The 15628-nt window shown below is 60.2% G+C and overlaps 6 protein-coding genes across 6 annotated transcripts; all 6 read left to right on the top strand.

Annotated features, from left to right (window-relative positions):
• Positions 1-670: 670 nt before the first annotated feature.
• On the top strand, positions 671-4744 carry LBRM_16_1230 (conserved hypothetical protein; the record flags this gene model as incomplete). The annotated part of the gene is made up of 1 exon (XM_001563675.2): positions 671-4744. One exon carries the CDS (start codon positions 671-673, stop codon positions 4742-4744), a length of 4074 nt encoding a protein of 1357 aa, XP_001563725.2.
• Positions 4745-6163: 1419 nt separating this feature from the next.
• LBRM_16_1220 (putative delta-coat protein) lies at positions 6164-7771 on the top strand (the record flags this gene model as incomplete). The annotated part of the gene is made up of 1 exon (XM_001563674.1): positions 6164-7771. One exon carries the CDS (start codon positions 6164-6166, stop codon positions 7769-7771), a length of 1608 nt encoding a protein of 535 aa, XP_001563724.1.
• Positions 7772-8961: 1190 nt separating this feature from the next.
• LBRM_16_1210 (putative 60S ribosomal protein L39) lies at positions 8962-9117 on the top strand (the record flags this gene model as incomplete). The annotated part of the gene is made up of 1 exon (XM_001563673.1): positions 8962-9117. One exon carries the CDS (start codon positions 8962-8964, stop codon positions 9115-9117), a length of 156 nt encoding a protein of 51 aa, XP_001563723.1.
• An 851-nt stretch (positions 9118-9968) lies between these two features.
• Positions 9969-11408, top strand: LBRM_16_1200 (hypothetical protein, unknown function; the record flags this gene model as incomplete). Its single annotated transcript, XM_001563672.2, has 1 exon — positions 9969-11408. One exon carries the CDS (start codon positions 9969-9971, stop codon positions 11406-11408), a length of 1440 nt encoding a protein of 479 aa, XP_001563722.2.
• An 882-nt stretch (positions 11409-12290) lies between these two features.
• Positions 12291-13319, top strand: LBRM_16_1190 (conserved hypothetical protein; the record flags this gene model as incomplete). Its single annotated transcript, XM_001563671.1, has 1 exon — positions 12291-13319. The coding sequence occupies one exon, from the start codon at positions 12291-12293 to the stop codon at positions 13317-13319; it is 1029 nt and encodes a 342-aa protein (XP_001563721.1).
• Positions 13320-14543: 1224 nt separating this feature from the next.
• Positions 14544-14906, top strand: LBRM_16_1180 (hypothetical protein; the record flags this gene model as incomplete). The annotated part of the gene is made up of 1 exon (XM_001563670.1): positions 14544-14906. One exon carries the CDS (start codon positions 14544-14546, stop codon positions 14904-14906), a length of 363 nt encoding a protein of 120 aa, XP_001563720.1.
• Positions 14907-15628: the final 722 nt, after the last annotated feature.

The following is a 15628-nucleotide window of genomic DNA, read 5'->3' as shown; positions in this document are numbered from 1 at the left end:
CCTCCCCCCCGCTCCGCCACTGCCGCGCGCTTTCATTGTTCTCGCAGCGGACGCACCATCACTCATAGCGGACCCTACGGTGAAGGTACCAGCGACCCTTTCGCTTACTCTCTCTCTCTTCTTACGTCTACACACCCGATCCAGCTCGCTCTCTCAACCCCTCCCCATACGGCCATCGCCTTCGCAGCTGTTGCTGACCCCGCACCCCCCCCCTCCCCTGACCTCTTGTCTCGCCTCTTCCCTTCTGTGTAGCGCGTCATTTTTTCCCCTTACCTCCTCCTCCCCTCCTCTCCATCGCTCCCCTCCTTCCTGCGCCCTATGCAGTCATCTGTGTCTCTATTCTGCTCGGACTTCGTTATCGCTCTCTCTCTCTTGTGGCAGTGGCCGTGCTGCGCTTTGCTACTGTGACCATCGCACTGCCGACTGCTGTCGTTGTACACGGTCGCCGTTGGTTGCCGCTCCTCTCTTTTTCTCTGTAGATCGTTCGTCGCTCTCTTGCAGTGTGAGTAGGTGAACACCTTGGAAAGTACGCCCTTCTCTCTCAGCTCCCCCCCCCCTCTCCGCGTGTGGGTGTCGATAGTCGCGTGAACGTGCAACACTGAACAACGCAGCCCAGCCTCCTTAGCTCCCCCTCCTCTCCTTTCTGTGTTTCTGCTAGGACTCCTCCACCATGAGCGACTTAGCCCCCCTCCCCGCCAATGCCAAGTACGATGACCAAGGCATCTATATATCGTTCATCGTCGGCGGCGCCTTACTCGCCGTGTTGGGCGGGTGCATGGCATTCCTCTACTATACCCCCATCCTCTGGATCAAGCGATTCTATCGACCGAACCACACTATCGAGCCAACGCCGCTCACGAATGCCGCCTCTGCGGCAGCCGTCGCAGCGGCGCAGCGCGTAGCGCGGGAGGGCTTGCTCGATGTGTCGCCGCCACCTCCCTCACCGCTCACTGAAACCGTCTTCGCCGAGCACACGATACATCCACACGGCAGCAATGGCCACTCCGTCACACGACGCAAGCGGCTTGGCATCAGTCTGCCGTTTCTCTCCACCTTCTTTGTTCGGCCAACGTGGCAAGACTGGATCAGTATCGAGGAGCCGTCGCTTCGCGACCGCAAAGACAGCGCGCTCTCGCCGATACACTACCAGACCCCCTCCTCCCCAACGCGGCAGACAAGCGATCGCTCCTTCGTACCACTTTGGGTGCCGCCTTTCTCCGCGTATCGGCACCGAAACAGGAGTCGCTTTGCTCGACCAGGGTCGGAGGGCGACAGCCGAGACGAGGCCTCAGCTGCGGCGGGCTCGTCAGCCTTCTCTCCCCGGGGCAAGCCCTCACCGCGGTACTACGGAGCCGTGGAAGAGTCATGGAGCCGGCCCCGATCACCCGACACAACAGGATCTTTGACGACGCTACCCAAGACCGCCGTTGACCCCCTCGTCGCCGTCTACCTCTTCACCCTCAAGTTCTTCTTCTCCCTCATGTTCCTCGGTGAAATCTTTACCGTGTGGATCATGGTGATTGCGCAGAACGACGACTACATGGAGAGCACCCTCATTCAGCGCGATATCCACGACTGCAAAAGCCAGGACAACAACCAGACGGAGTGCGAGCTGCGCAAGCCGTACTGCTACTACCGTGGTGACGGTCTCGGGTGTGGTGTAGTGGCGCTGCACGGCCTCTACGACTTGACGGTCCTGAACATCAACCCACGCAGCTCGAGGTGGACGGGGGTGGGGATGCTGAACCTGTGCTTCTGCGTAGTGCTTGTCGGCCTCACTCTCTTTTATCTCAAGAATGTGGGGAAGTATGCCGAGGCCGTGATGGCGAACCAAATGCGTCACGCGCTCGGCTACCGGGTCGTGTGTGTTCGCGGGATCGACTCCACCGACGTCCGCACTGACCACGCATTTCGCCAGGCATTCCTTAAGCTCTCTGTGTACTTTCCGGATGCTTTGCCGTCCCCCTCAACGTCAAACTCGCTGTCTGCGACGGCGACATCGAGCCCCAGCGCCGGAGCCCGCTCGCAGGGTGGCGGGGCCACGAGCAATCCACCAGCGCCGCTCGACAACAGCGGCGACTTCGCCGAGGTGGATGACAATGAGGGCAGCTACACTGTGTGCGAGTGTCCAGGGCTGAACTGCCTCTTCTCCGCCACTGGCATGCACTACTACGTCGTTCGCCGCTCCGACGCCGCCTTCACAAAGCCAGAAAACGTGGAGCAGATTTTGATCACGCGTGAACCGCCGCTCGGAACGCTTGAAATCATCGCAGAGACTGAGGCGGCCATGGCTAACTTGCAAGAAGCCATCGCCGACGAGAAGGCGCTGCGGCGTCGCCTGATGCTGCGGCACCAGACACGGGCATCTGCCACGACGCGGCGAGTCAGCAGCAGCGGCGGCGTTCGACTCTTTCCAGGGCGAGCGTCAAATGTGGTGGTGAGCAGCGATGATGTTGTCCTCAGCGAGGTGGCAGCTGCGCACGGCAACCACGCTGACAACGGGAGCGATGCAGTTTTGATGATGCGCGCCCCATTTCCTGGCTGCTGCGACAAGATGCCGGCCGTGCCGTACTACGAGGCTGTCTTTTTCCGCTGTGTGCGGGAGATGAATATGGCGCTGGAGCGGGTGCCACAGCAGCAGGCCGCTGGCGCGGCCTTCGTTGTATTCAAAGACGCACTGTGCGCACACGAATTCCGACAGCTCTTCACAGCTCGCTTTGGCGGTCTCTTCTCGCCCTTGACCGCCACCATTGCCGGGCCGCCGGGCCGCATCTTCCAGAGCAGTCTCACCACCGGCCGCTGCGTGCTCTGGGTGCGCTTTTTCCTCATCTTTGTGCTGTACGTCTTTCTGATCCTGACCTGGTCCATTCCGATCAGTATCCTGGGCTCGCTGGAGCAGCTGTCAACCATCTCAAGCATCACGGTGCTGCGCAAGTACGCCGAGCTGCCGAAGTGGTTGCGGTCGTTGCTCAATGCCTACCTGCCCGTCGGTGCCCTCGCCCTCCTCAACGTTGCCCTGCCGCACATCATTCGTTTCTTGGTCCGCGCGATGGGCGCCTTCAACCGCGCCGAGTGCGACGGCGGCCAGCTCTACCTGCAGTACGTCTTCATGGTCGTGACAGCCGTTATCTTTCAGGCTGCCTTCCAAGGTGCCGTGAGCCGCCTCGCAGACATCCTTGCCAAGCCCGACCAGGACGCCATCATCAACTTTTTTGTCTCCTGCATCTCGCCAAGCAACGGCTACTTCTACGCCAAGGTCATCACTGCCACATGCCTCTCCACGTGGGTCGACATGCTTGACCCAGTAGGAATTTTGAAAGCTCTGCTCCTCCGCGGTCGGGCGCATGTCCAGCGCAACTACGATGCCCTCTTTCTCCCTTGTGAGTTTGAGTTCCCGCGGCTGCTCAGCTTCGACTTGATGGTGCTCTCCATGGGGCTCCTCTACCACATGACAGCGCCGCTGCTGGGCCTCCTCGTTGTCTGCTACTTCTTTGTACGCTACTGGAGTCAGCGCGCGAAGCAGTACGACCGCTACCGCCCCACTCTGTCGCCGGCGCACGACTGCACCGACTTTGGCATGGCGGCGCAGGTTATCCGCTGCGTCATGTGGCTGTACTGCTTTGCCGAGACGTGCGGCGTGCTTCTCATGAGCCTCCGCGGTCACAAGGGCGGTGTTGTGATGTGCTCGCTGGCGCTGAGCACCGGTGTGGTGCTGACGGTTTACGTCTACGTGCAGACCGACAAGTGGACGGCGTCGCTGGCGAATGCGCGACACTTTACGCGGGACGCCAACCGCCTCCGCAGCCACCACGCGGGGCCGCAGGCGACGTCGGCGCTGACAATTACGACGCCATGGCGCCGTTGCCCGGCCAAACGTGCCACGGCGGCGTCTGGCGGCAGCACAGACACGAACGACCGCGCCTCACCTCTCTTTGCATCGGCTGGCGCTGCAGCCCCTCCCTCTCAGCTGCATGATGACTCTGACAACCCGTACATGACCGAAGCTGACGCAGTGGAGCAGCGATGCAGCCCCAACACCCGCAACAGCGTGGTGCAGGAGGAGGGCGCCCTCGACAGCTACGAGCGCGTCACGCTAAACCAGCTTCTCTTCGACGCCACGCGGAACCCCTTCCTGAGTCACCTCCTGCCCCGTAAGCCCGGCATGACCATGCGCTACCAGCCGAAGCATCAGCGGCTCGCCATCATCAACGCCGCAGCTGAGCTGCGAGCGATGAAAGGCACAGACTTCGTGGTGGAGCGGTACTGGGACCGCGGGATGACATGGTTTGAGGAGGATGCGTATGCGTACAGGGGCTCCGTCGGCATGGACGAGGAGTACGACGGCGAGGACGGGAACGACGACATGGCGAATCACGACAACAACGAACCCAATCAAGGCAGGGGAGACGCGCTCCAGGCAAAGCGCACACAGCTGATGGACTGCCATGGTGTGTCGCTAGCACAGCCCTCACCCGCGGTGCCGCCAAGCGTGAACGTTGGGCTGCACATGGGTGCTGCGGTGTCCATGACCGATCTTTCCACCCTTGCGCCAGACACCACTGGGCCGAAGACGGCTGCTGGGGTGATAAATGTGCCCGTGGCGGCCACAGCGGAGAATGAGCGACACGGCGAGGTAAATCCCACGTCGATCCACGTGAGCATGCCTACGATGGTGACAACCGAGCCGCAGCCAGGCCTCCACCCTTCCGCCACTGAGCAACCTCAAGGCGCAGCAAAGCGATGATGAACTGACAGTCACCGCTGCCCCACGGGCGAGTCAGTCGCGCCAAACGACGCGTCACCACCTCCGACGTGAGTAGCGAAGGTGCCATGCCGGCGATGACACGCACAAGAGGGAGGGGGGAAGAAGGCAAAAGAGGCTCGCCAGCCTCGTCTGCCCGCCCCTCCCTCCCACTACACACACCGCCGCCACCGCCACCCTTCGTGCGTTGGGCCTAATCGGTTGCCCTCAGCGTATAGGCGTCAGCGTTGAGAGAAAAGTGCGAGAGGCGAAGACGTCCCCCCCCCCTTGCGTCGCAGCGCCTCCAATCGGGCCTCTCCCTCTCTGTGCTCTGCCACCGCCGCCGCCGCGCTCTCTTTCATGTCGAGGAGGAGAAAAACACCGTATGCCTCTCGTGTAGGCGCCTGCGCGAGCGTGAAGAGGGGGGAGGGGGGAGGAGGCAACTGCAGTGGCCCCTGGCCGCTGGCTGATAAGGATGATAAATGCGAGATTCCTGCGCCTTTTTTTTTTCTTCGTCCTCCTCGCTTCATCGGCGTAGTGAGATTTTCTACTTCGCTGGCTTCTCTTTTCCTCCACACCCCCTCCTCCCTCCTCCCTCCTCCCTCCTCGGTGGTGCGCGGGTGTGTCGTCGTATAGGGTGGCTGTGTGCTTGATGAAGAAAGCTTTTAACGACGAAGCCAACGAGAGAGAGAGGGGGGAAGGAGGGGAGGAACGAGATGTAGCGAAAAAAGGGGGGAAGAGGGTGGAAGGTCTGACGTGTCGTTAACACCAAGGCAAGGAAGAGCTGAAGACCGGGTCTCTCTCAGGAAAGCCGATGGGCTCAGATGAAGGAGGAAGAGGAGAGGGGCAACTTACCTCTTATCCTTACGGCTCCTTCACCGTCTCTTCCTACTCTCCACCCTCTACCCCCTACGCACTGTGCAAGCCATCGCTATCTTTTGGTAGAAGGAAAGGGTGCCTGTAGGCGTATGGGCCTTCTCAATGGTGAGAGAGCAAGCTGAGGCGGCTGCATCGCGCGTCGTTCAGCAGGTGAAGGCAGGCATCTATATGTGTGTGTGTAGCTCCTCTCCTTATGCGTATCTCCTTGATGTGCTCCCTCTCCCTCCCTCTCTCTCTCTCTTGCCTGCGCCTTTTGCTCCACGCCCCCCACACCACACTATCGCATGGGGGCCCCCTTTAACAACGGGTGCGACAACGGACAACGACGACGGACAGCAGCATCCGTCATAGCCGCGCATTGCACCAGCGTGTCATTTAGGTTTTTTTTTGGGGTGTCCCCTATTCGTTTGTTTCCAGCGGGCACACACACACACACACACACACACACGATCGGTGGTCTAACGCCCCTCGCCTTCGCTGTCGCATTGCTCCCTCTCTCCCTCAGTATTGCAGGCCTTCCCCTAGTTGCCGTTGGTCGCGAAAATGACTGTCATCTCTGCCGGAGTTGTGAGCAAGCAGGGCCGCATCGTGCTTGCGCGCCAATTCACCGACATCAGCCGCGTCCGCATCGAAGGTCTTCTTTCTGCCTTTCCGCGGCTGCTCGAGTCGTCCATGAACAAGCAAGTCACGTACATCGACGCCGGCACGGTGCGCTACGTTTACCAGCCCATTGAGGAGCTTTTCCTGGTGTTGGTCACAACAACGAAGAGCAACATCGTCGAGGACCTGGCCACGCTGCAGCTCATGGGTCGGCTGATTCCTGAGTACATACCCGAGGGCATCACAGAGGCCTCGCTGGAAGCTCACTCGTTTGAGGTGTTCTTCGCCCTCGACGAGGTAGTGGTGTGTGGAAAGCGCGAGAACAGCACAGTGGAGCAGATTCGCGTGTACCTCGGGATGGACTCCTACGAGGAACGCATTGCACTGGAGGAGAAGCAGCGGCAAATGGCAGAGGCGAAGAAGATTACGGCTGAGCACGCGCGCAAGATGCGCGAGCGGCGCATGTCTGGCGGCGGCCCATCTGGTGGCGCGTACGGCGGCATCAGCTCTGACGACCCGAACTACGGCGGCTTCGGCAGCAGCACTATCGCTGGTGGCAGCATGAACATGTACGCCAGTGATGGTGGCATGGAGACGACGTACCCGGCGCCTTCAGCGGTGATGAACTCGCACACGTCCGCCCCCCTTAAGATGTCTACAGCGCCGCGCAGCGGTATGTGCCTTAGCAAGGCACGCAAAGCCGACATCAGCAGCAAGATCCAGAAGGAGATGGGCATTCCGGCATCTCAGGCGCCAGGCGCTCCTGGTGGGGCGAGTGAGCTGGGGGTGATGAGGCATAACGCCATGGAGCTGCCTGTTGCCGTGGTACCGCAGGAGGCGGTGAACATCACCATTGAAGAAAAGATGAGCGCAGCGCTGCAACGCGATGGCGAGGCGACGTCAATAGACATCAAGGGTGAGCTCACCGTTCTCGTGGCGGACCCGCAGCAGGATCACATCAAGCTCATGTTGGCACCGGTGAGCGAAGCTTTTACGTTCCGTGCGCACGCAAAGGTGAACAAGACGCTGTTTGCCAGTGACCAGGTGCTCACCATGGCGGATGGCAAGCCGTTCCCGGTCCAGCAGCCGGTCACCATTCTACGGTGGCGTCTCTCCGACCCCTCCATCACTGCCCCGATCAGCTTCACCTGCTGGCCGGAGTCAAGCAGCATTACGATCGAGTACGAGCTGGCTGACCCGAACATGGCGCCACTGCAGCCGGTGCGTTTGGCCATCCCCCTCTACGGCGCCAGCCCGCACGATGTGCAGCCATCGACGGGCACGTACCAGGTGGTGGACGGTCAGCACGTGATTTGGACAATCGACGTCGTGGATGGTCACCAGAACGCGAACGGCAACATAGAGATCACCGTGGACAACGAGCACGGCGTCAACGGTGAGGAGCTCTTCTTCCCGATCCACGTCGCACTTTCTTCGCAAGTCGTCATCGCGCACGTTGGTGTAATGGAGGTGGTGTCAACCCAGACCGGCCAAGCGGTGCACTTCAGCCAACAGTCGCGCTTAGTGAGCGACAGTGTGCTGGTGCAGTAACGAGCTGTTAGCCACGTGAACGAGTCGCCCATCATTAGCAGATGTGTGCATTTTATATCCTCTCGCTATCCCTTGCAAGCGGCCATGTCGGGCCTTCCACTCCCTTGTTCACCGCTTGGGGGGGGGCGGGGAGAAGGGACTAGGGAAAAGCTGCTTGGCGGCGTAAGCGACAGGACGGGAGGAGAAGGGGGGCGAGATGGACTCGTGTGTGTGTGTGGGTGAAAGGTGGCGTGCATAGCCCATGTTGCGGTGTTTTCCCCACCCCGACCTCATTTCTGTTGTTGTCATTGACTTGTTGTCGTCGCCTCCCTTTCTTCCTCGGTGTGCTCTATATTTCAATGACCGTCCACCCACCCACCCTTCTTCGCTCCACTTGCCTCCCAGTAGGATGTGCACGTATGAGCACGCGAGAGGGTGTCACTGGCCTTGGACATGCCTGCGTGAGTGTGTGGGTGTGGGTGTGTGCACGCGTATGCAACTGTGCTTTGCTTGTTCGCTGGCCGCATTGGTGTTTTTGGTGTTGGGCGACCCTTCCAGAACGTCACTAAAGAGACGGTGAGACCACACTCCACCAGTGGGATGGAAGCTGCAGGAGATGGTAGAGAGGGCGTAGCACGGGGTGTCTGTACATATTCACGCGGAGCAACAACCATCGCGCACACCCTTTCACTCCCAACCCACCGATGCAGCCCCTCTCCTGTATGCTGCACGTCACATGCTCTACAGCCGCCTCTCTCTCTCTCTCTCTCGTTGCCTTGTAAGACAGAGAGGAGTCAGGGTTTCTGCAACAGCTCCACCAGCATCAGCCGCAGCCGCACATGCACATCGTCGCTTTCCCTTCTCCCCTCCCTCCCTTTGCTTCCGACGTGGCCACGGCATGCTTACTTTTCGTGTGTCATCCTCTCATCACCCTCTCCCCCCTTCCCGCTCTCCTCTTCACCCATCCATTCATCCATCCACACACACACACACTCACATACGCCTCGGCTCTCTCACAACAACAACAAAATCTCCACCTACCCGTGCAATAGAGAGCGAGACTGAGAGCCATATCAGCGCTACCACTGCTGTTGCCTCGTGCGTGTGCGTGTGCGTTTGTGTGTGTGTCTTCGTCTGTGTGGTGGACCCCTCATCACTTTCAACAACCCCCTCCACACCGACCTCCTCCCCTTCTCCGCGACCGCACAATCATGGGCCGCTTCAAGCCCCTCGCGGTGAAGAAGAAGTACGCGAAGAAGATGAACCAGAACAAGCCAGTGCCCTACTGGATTCGCCTTCGCACGGGCAATCGCATTAAGTGGAACGAGAAGCGCCGCCACTGGCGCCGCACAAAGCTGAACTACTAAGATTGACCGCCCGCCTTCTCCCCTGCCCCTCTCTCTCACCACTGCCGTCTCTCCCACTCGAGTTCGTAGATGTGGGCGCGGACGCCCTCTCCTTTACGTGTACTTTGCATCCTCTCCCTCCTCTGTGAGCCCATGCAGGCAAACTGCGCGAAAGAAGCAGGCGAGGGGAGCACCAGAAGACCAAAGAAGATGCATTGTACGACGGATGCGAATGAGGGGGGTGGCGGATGGCATGGGGATTGACAAGTGAGCGCGGAGTGCGTGTGCGTGGTTGTTGGTCTGCAGCTGTCTGCGTGACCAGCGGATCTGCGCTCGCTTGGGGGTGTTGGTGTGGAGGCTCGCTGCCGCCCTCGCCCTTCCCTTCTTCGCTCACACCCCTGTCTTTGCCTGTTGGGCACCCACGAGGCGCGCGTCGGCGCTCTCTCTCTTTCATTTTTCCTTCGTCGCTTCATCTTCATCTTTGAAAACAGAAAAGGTAACGCAGCCAACCCCCCCCGCTCCGCTGCTTCGGCCGACAGGATCGGCAAGGCGTCTTCCTCTGCACTCCTCGTTGCTGTCGTCGATTGCTGAGTGATCCCACCTCCCCCTCTCTCATCCGAGAAGTTGTGAGCGTGCTTGTCTGCTTGTTTGTGTGGGTCGTTGAGCTGTGTCTCCATGACCAGCTGCTGTAGCTGATTGCGCTCCTGTCAGCATCTACTTCTTCTACGATCTTCCCTCTCTGCCCAACCGCCTTCTTTGCTCGCCACTGCACACCTACACACAGACATACGCCTGACTCACGGCCCTTTCGGCATCACCCTTCGCGTCACGAAACTACGTCACACACCCTCCCTCCCTCCCCGACGATTCACATGAGTTTTTCTCCCCCCTCGTCCCCCTCGGCTCCGATGCCACACATCGCACAGCAGCAAGAGCTCATGCGCGTTTACCGAGAAGAACTGCAGCTGCAGCAGCGACTCCAGCAGCAGTGTCATCTGCTCCAGTGCCTCACGGAAGCTGCAGTGGGTATCTTCTCGTGGTGGCGCCAAGGCGCAGCCGCGGCAGCGGTGGGGACCGACAACGGCTTCCTGGTTGCTGGATGCTCACCCATATCAGAAGGGTCGACGAGTTTTCACGCAGACACCGGAAAATTTGCCCTGCCATTGGCAACATCGTTGTTGGAGCTGCACCCGGGCATGGTCTTCTACTCACTGGGGGAACTGCTGCAGCTGTGGGCAGCCACCGCATCTCCGTCAGACTTTGGCGGCAGCAGCGAGGATGCTGACGGGAACGCCAGCGCAGCCGAGACGATGAACCAGGGCGGGCGTGACAACTCTCGGCGTGATGTGCATCCCTCCTCGTACGACCCCTGTAGGGTCCACAAGTGCTCTGATGACCATCCCCCACCGTGGACCTTCCCAACTAGCATTGCGGTTCCACTGCCGCTGATCAGCGATAAGTCAAGAGACGTTGCGCGCACGTCTCACACACCTCTTTTGCAGCTCCCCACCCCTGCGCAGCTCATACGCTACCGCATGCTGGACCCGGCGTGCCCACTGCCGGTCACCCACCGACTCCTCCTCGGCTCTGTTAACACGGACAGCTTTAGACTCCTCCTGCCGTGGCTCATGACGCTGACCAAGGAGTGCGCGGAGGCAATGCTGCTGTGCAGGCCCGACAGACAGACGCGCCAAGCGCCCACACAGTCGGCAGTAATCGAAGGACAACATATGAGTAGTGCCGGCGCCGACGATGCGCCACGTCAGCTCAGCGCGGTCCCAAGGCTGGCAGGGATGGAGTATAAAGCAACGGAGACGATCGGAACGAAGAGGCCTCGGTCTCAGGGTGGGGGTACTCTACGGTGTAGCAACGGCAGCGTCGTCAGCGAGTCGTGGGGCACACTCTGCGCCTCTCTGGTGCGGGTCCTCTCGTACCTGGTCGCCGCCGCCGCAACCGCAGCAGGCCCAGAGCGCCAGCAGTCCACGGAGCCGCTGCCGCCCTCGCTTGCATCGTGTTTGGCATCCGCAGCCACGTCGACCGCCCTGCGTGCCGACCTCCGCCTCTTCCTTGCAGAGGTGGCAGAGGTGCGCGATACTGTTCTGGAAGTTAAGCGGTACTGTTGTCTGGCAGACTCGCCATGCGACGACGATGAACGGACCTTGAAGAGGCCTCGAGGTGAGCCTCTTGTTGCAGCAGCATTGTCACCACTTGCGTCGGTCGCCGGGCAGGGGCAGCCGATGGCGATGAGCCACATGGCGCTACTGGCCCACCTCGCCGCAATCGTGGATGCGCAAGTTCGAAGGTACCTCTGATGTACGGGTGTGTGTGTGGGGGGGGGGGGGTACATACCGTGTGGTGGTGGAGAAAGCCGCTAGAGCGCATCCTCTTCCCAACTTCATTTCCCCTTCCCTCCTTTCCTTCTACTGCTGGGCTCTCCGCCTTCCTCTGCTGCATTCCTATTTTGTTTTTGCCGCGACTCTTGGCGACCAATGTGTGTGTCCTTAGCGCTCACACTTCTCTGCTCGTTCTCTCCCTCCCTCCCTCCCCGCCCTCCACTCTCACACACCCCACCACCGTGCACGCGCCGCTGCAGCTCTGTAGCGCTCTGGTGTGTCACTCCAACACCATTCTGCCTTTCGGCCCTCCCCCCCTCTGCGACCTCCGATGTTTTTCTTTCTCTCAGGCTGTGGTGGAGGGCGAACTGAAAGGGGGAGCGGTGGCCTGTGAAGATGGTTGAGGGAGAGAGGCAAGTAACACGCAGTCTGTTCATGCATCCATGCCCACTCGAGTGGCTTTCTAGCCTCCCTCTGCCGCTTCCGACCATGGTCACCACCATCACACTACCCTGCTTTGCCGTAGATTTGTTTCTTGCTCTCCTCTCCACCCATCTCACCCTTCCCCTCTCCCTCCCGCGCACTCTCTGCCCCTCATTTGTCTGCTCATCTCTACGCCAGAGAGGCTCACCTGCTACACCCGCGCTCGCTACTCAGCCGCCTGCAGTGGCACTGGTCTGTGCGTCGCAGTATTTCGTTTTGTTGGTTAGCTTTCTCGTTCTTCGCTCACGCCACCACTTTCACCAGCATCCCTTGACCACACGCAGACGTACTCAGACCCGCTGTGCGATGCTGTGCATCTCATCGCAGCAGTCGCAGGACCGAAGCCCCCCGGTGGCCCTTGGAGCAGCCTCGCCTTCGATGCTGGACGAACATGAAGGTAGAGAAGCAGCGTTCGGCTACGACCTGAAAAACTTCTGTGCCACGGAGGCGCCGGATGAGGCACCTCACAGCAGCGATGACAGCGCCACTGTGGAAAGCACGGAGGAGACCACGCCAGCTGGTAGCGGGTACTTTGCATGCTTCCGTCGCCCCTTTCACCGTCGTCGCTCAGTCGCCAAAACCGCCGCGCCAGCGGTGGCGACCCAATCTACCGACACCACCGCACAACAGCTCTCAACGCCAACGACGAACTACGGGGAGCTGGGGTGCAAGCTGCTCCTGTGGGAACGCGAGCTCCGCCACCAGCTCGTGCGCCATGAGCAGGAAGAGCTGACACAGATGGTGTGGAGTGTGAAAAAGATGTTGTTGCCCGTCATGGAGGCCCTCCGCTACGTGAACACCCTTAGCGTGGCGCAAGAGGAGGTGGTGTGGCGTTGGAGCATACGAAACGACTACTACCATTTTCTGCTCGGCGTGACGCAGTTGCAGGAGGTGCTGCACCGCCGATCTCTGTCCTTCGCCGAGGAGCCCCGGGACCGCAAGGAGATTGAAAACGTCGAGGTGCCACACTGGATTGCGGCGTGGCGGCTGCAGGTGACGCGTGAGACACAGGAATCCGCGGCGGCGAAGGAGGAGGAGCGAGAGAGGCGCCTTGCACACTTTTCGTTCATCCAACAGCAGCTCTACCAAATCTTCTTACTGGGGGAGGAAGAGCAGGCGGACCGGATGGATGTGGAGAGGCTGCAGCGGCTGTATGCCGGCAGTATTTTAGAGGCGATGGCGAAGGTGTACCGCCACGTGCGTCTCTGTCAGCTGAGGTACGAGGCAATGGGCCTCGAGCTGCAGCCCGAGGTCACGCGTGACCTTGTCGCTGACGAGGCTCTGCATCGCGCATTGCTGCGCCAGGACCAGGCGCTGGGCTTCAAGAAGATGCAGGCGGATGAAATCCGAAACTACCTCGCCTCCAGCCGGCAAGAGCTCCTCAATAGGCGCGTGGAGGAAGGCTGACAGGGCAATGGCACCTGCAGCAGCAGCTTTGCTCCCCGCCAAGAAAGCACTGGGGCCCCAGGCAGTCGCGGCATTCAGAGTCCTCATCCCTCTTCACAGGCGTGTCCTGCTCCACGCACGCATCATTCAGCCATGCCGTTTTGTTTTTCTCTCCGACTGGCCCACGTCTTCTTCACTCGCTGTCTTACCTCCCTTTTCCATGATGTTTCCTCTCCTGTGTACATAGAAGTGGCGCCTTGGCAACGCTTTTCTCTCTCCTCTCTCCCCCCCCCCTCCCTCGACGACTCGCAGTACTCGTCTGCATTCATCGGGGCGTTGTGGCGTTTCTCTGCTGCTGTCAGGTGAAGGGTTCAGCCCAGCATACACATCCGCGTCACCCCATCGTCGTAAGAAAGCAGCTGGCGATGTAGGGGTGTTTCGCGCGCATCTACAAGCGTCTGTAGACCACACGGGAGTTGGTGAAGGCAGCCTTCTGATGTGTGTGTGTGTGGGTGTGAGTGTGAGTTTCGCCGTTCCTCACTCTTGAAGCTTCGCTCTCGCCCTCCTCTCTTTCTGCTGCTGCTCTGTACCGCTGTGTGACCTCTGATGACGAGGGAACGCCTCAGCGCGCCGCATCCCACCAACCCAGCACCCACCGCTCTGCGGGTGGGGGTGCCCGACAGCCCTCCCTCCATCTCTCTCAATGCTGAGCCAGCTCTGGCGGTGACAGGGTCGGGCACCTGCGTCGTAGGGGAGGTCGGAGCGATGTATCGCTAGTGACGCTGGCGGCCATGCCCTGGATGGCGTTGCGTCTGCGCAGTGCTGCACCGCGTGTGCCTGCGGCTGCCTCGCACCGCGCGATGGGAGCGGCTGTGGCAGGGCGGGGAGGGTCGAGCGAGGGGTTGGCCTCCTGTGCTGCGGCAGGGAGTGGACACGTTGAGAGAATGAACACGCAATCGATTGACTGTCAAGGGCGGGGAAAGAAGCATAGGGGTGCTGCGAGGTCAGTCGATCATCGTCAGTCAGGCGGACCCCTGTGAATTGGAGTCGTTTTGGGTCACGAAGAAATCGAGCATCTCGCCTGCGCACACACACTCATGTCCATGCAATCACCTCCCCCCCCCCCCCCCACGCACACACCACCATCTCCTCCTCACGCCTCACCTCTCAATTTTCCACTACCCCGCAACGCCCATACGACACATCGACTTCCGCTCTCCTCGTTCTTGCTCTTCAGTGTGCCCCATGCGCCATATGGCGGACGTGCAGCTGAAGTCACTGCTCAAGGGTGTGGAAGCAGAGCGCGGGGCGATGGTGGCGTGCCGCGACCCGTCCGCGCTGGAAATAATAATGAGGGTCGGCAACTCAAACGCCAACCGAGGAAGCGTGTCTGTTATTTTTCAAAACACCAGCGCGGCCTCGTCACTGACGGCGCAGATGCTGTTCATCAACGAGAAGTACGCGAAGTCGGTGGAGGAAGAGGTGCAGTTGTGGCTGGACCCCTTCAAGACACCTACCGCAGCAGCGACCGTCGGCAGTGAGCGCAAACGCACCCGCGCCGACTCCGACAGCGATGATTTCGAGAGCGAGAACGACTCTGACGCGTAGCTGCGCCGAGCTACAACAATGTGGCAGCAACAGAAGAGGCCCCTTGTCCTTTTCTTTGCCTCTCCACTCCGTTGGTGTGGCGGAATTGAGCGAGTAAGAGGAAGAAGAGGCACCACGTATAGCGCTGTACAACTTCACGATACGCGGAACAGACATCTGCGGTGCTGAAAATCGCGCATACCCGTGTGTGTGTGTGTGCGCGCGCGCTCTTGTATCGACACACAACATTCAAAACTGTCGCCCTCCCGCACGAGCCTCAATCACTCCACTCAGAAAGGGCAAACACACAGTGTTGAAGCGAGATCGCCTCTGCAGGCGGGTGGTGCGATGGTAAAGATGTAGTGCGACCAGTCGCCTGCTTCATCCTTTGCCCGCCACCACCATCCCCTCCTCCTCACGCCGTCTCAGCATCTCCTCTGTTCCCCCCCCCCCCCTTCGCCCTTACGCATACGTTCGTGACGGTTTGTCGGCCTAATCCGCCCTCACCCACTCTCTCATCTGTCCTCCTCCCCTCCACCTCGCTCGTTGCGGCACTGCTGCTACGCCAGGAGCGTACATGCACCACCACATACACCTCCTCCCTCCCTGACGAAGAGGTCGTTTTACGGCATTCTCACGCTTTTCACTTCGCTCTGCCTTTATTGACTCCAGCCTTTCGCGCCGCTGCCACTTGCGCGCATTGGATCGTCTTCGCCCTTAACCCCTTCCCTTTCACCCAAAAA

This window comes from Leishmania braziliensis, chromosome 16 (genome assembly GCF_000002845.2).
Source record: "Leishmania braziliensis MHOM/BR/75/M2904 complete genome, chromosome 16".
Taxonomy (NCBI): domain Eukaryota; phylum Euglenozoa; class Kinetoplastea; order Trypanosomatida; family Trypanosomatidae; genus Leishmania; species Leishmania braziliensis.
The sequence above is the reverse complement of the archived record's forward strand: the minus strand, read 5'-3'. Positions and strand labels throughout refer to the sequence as shown.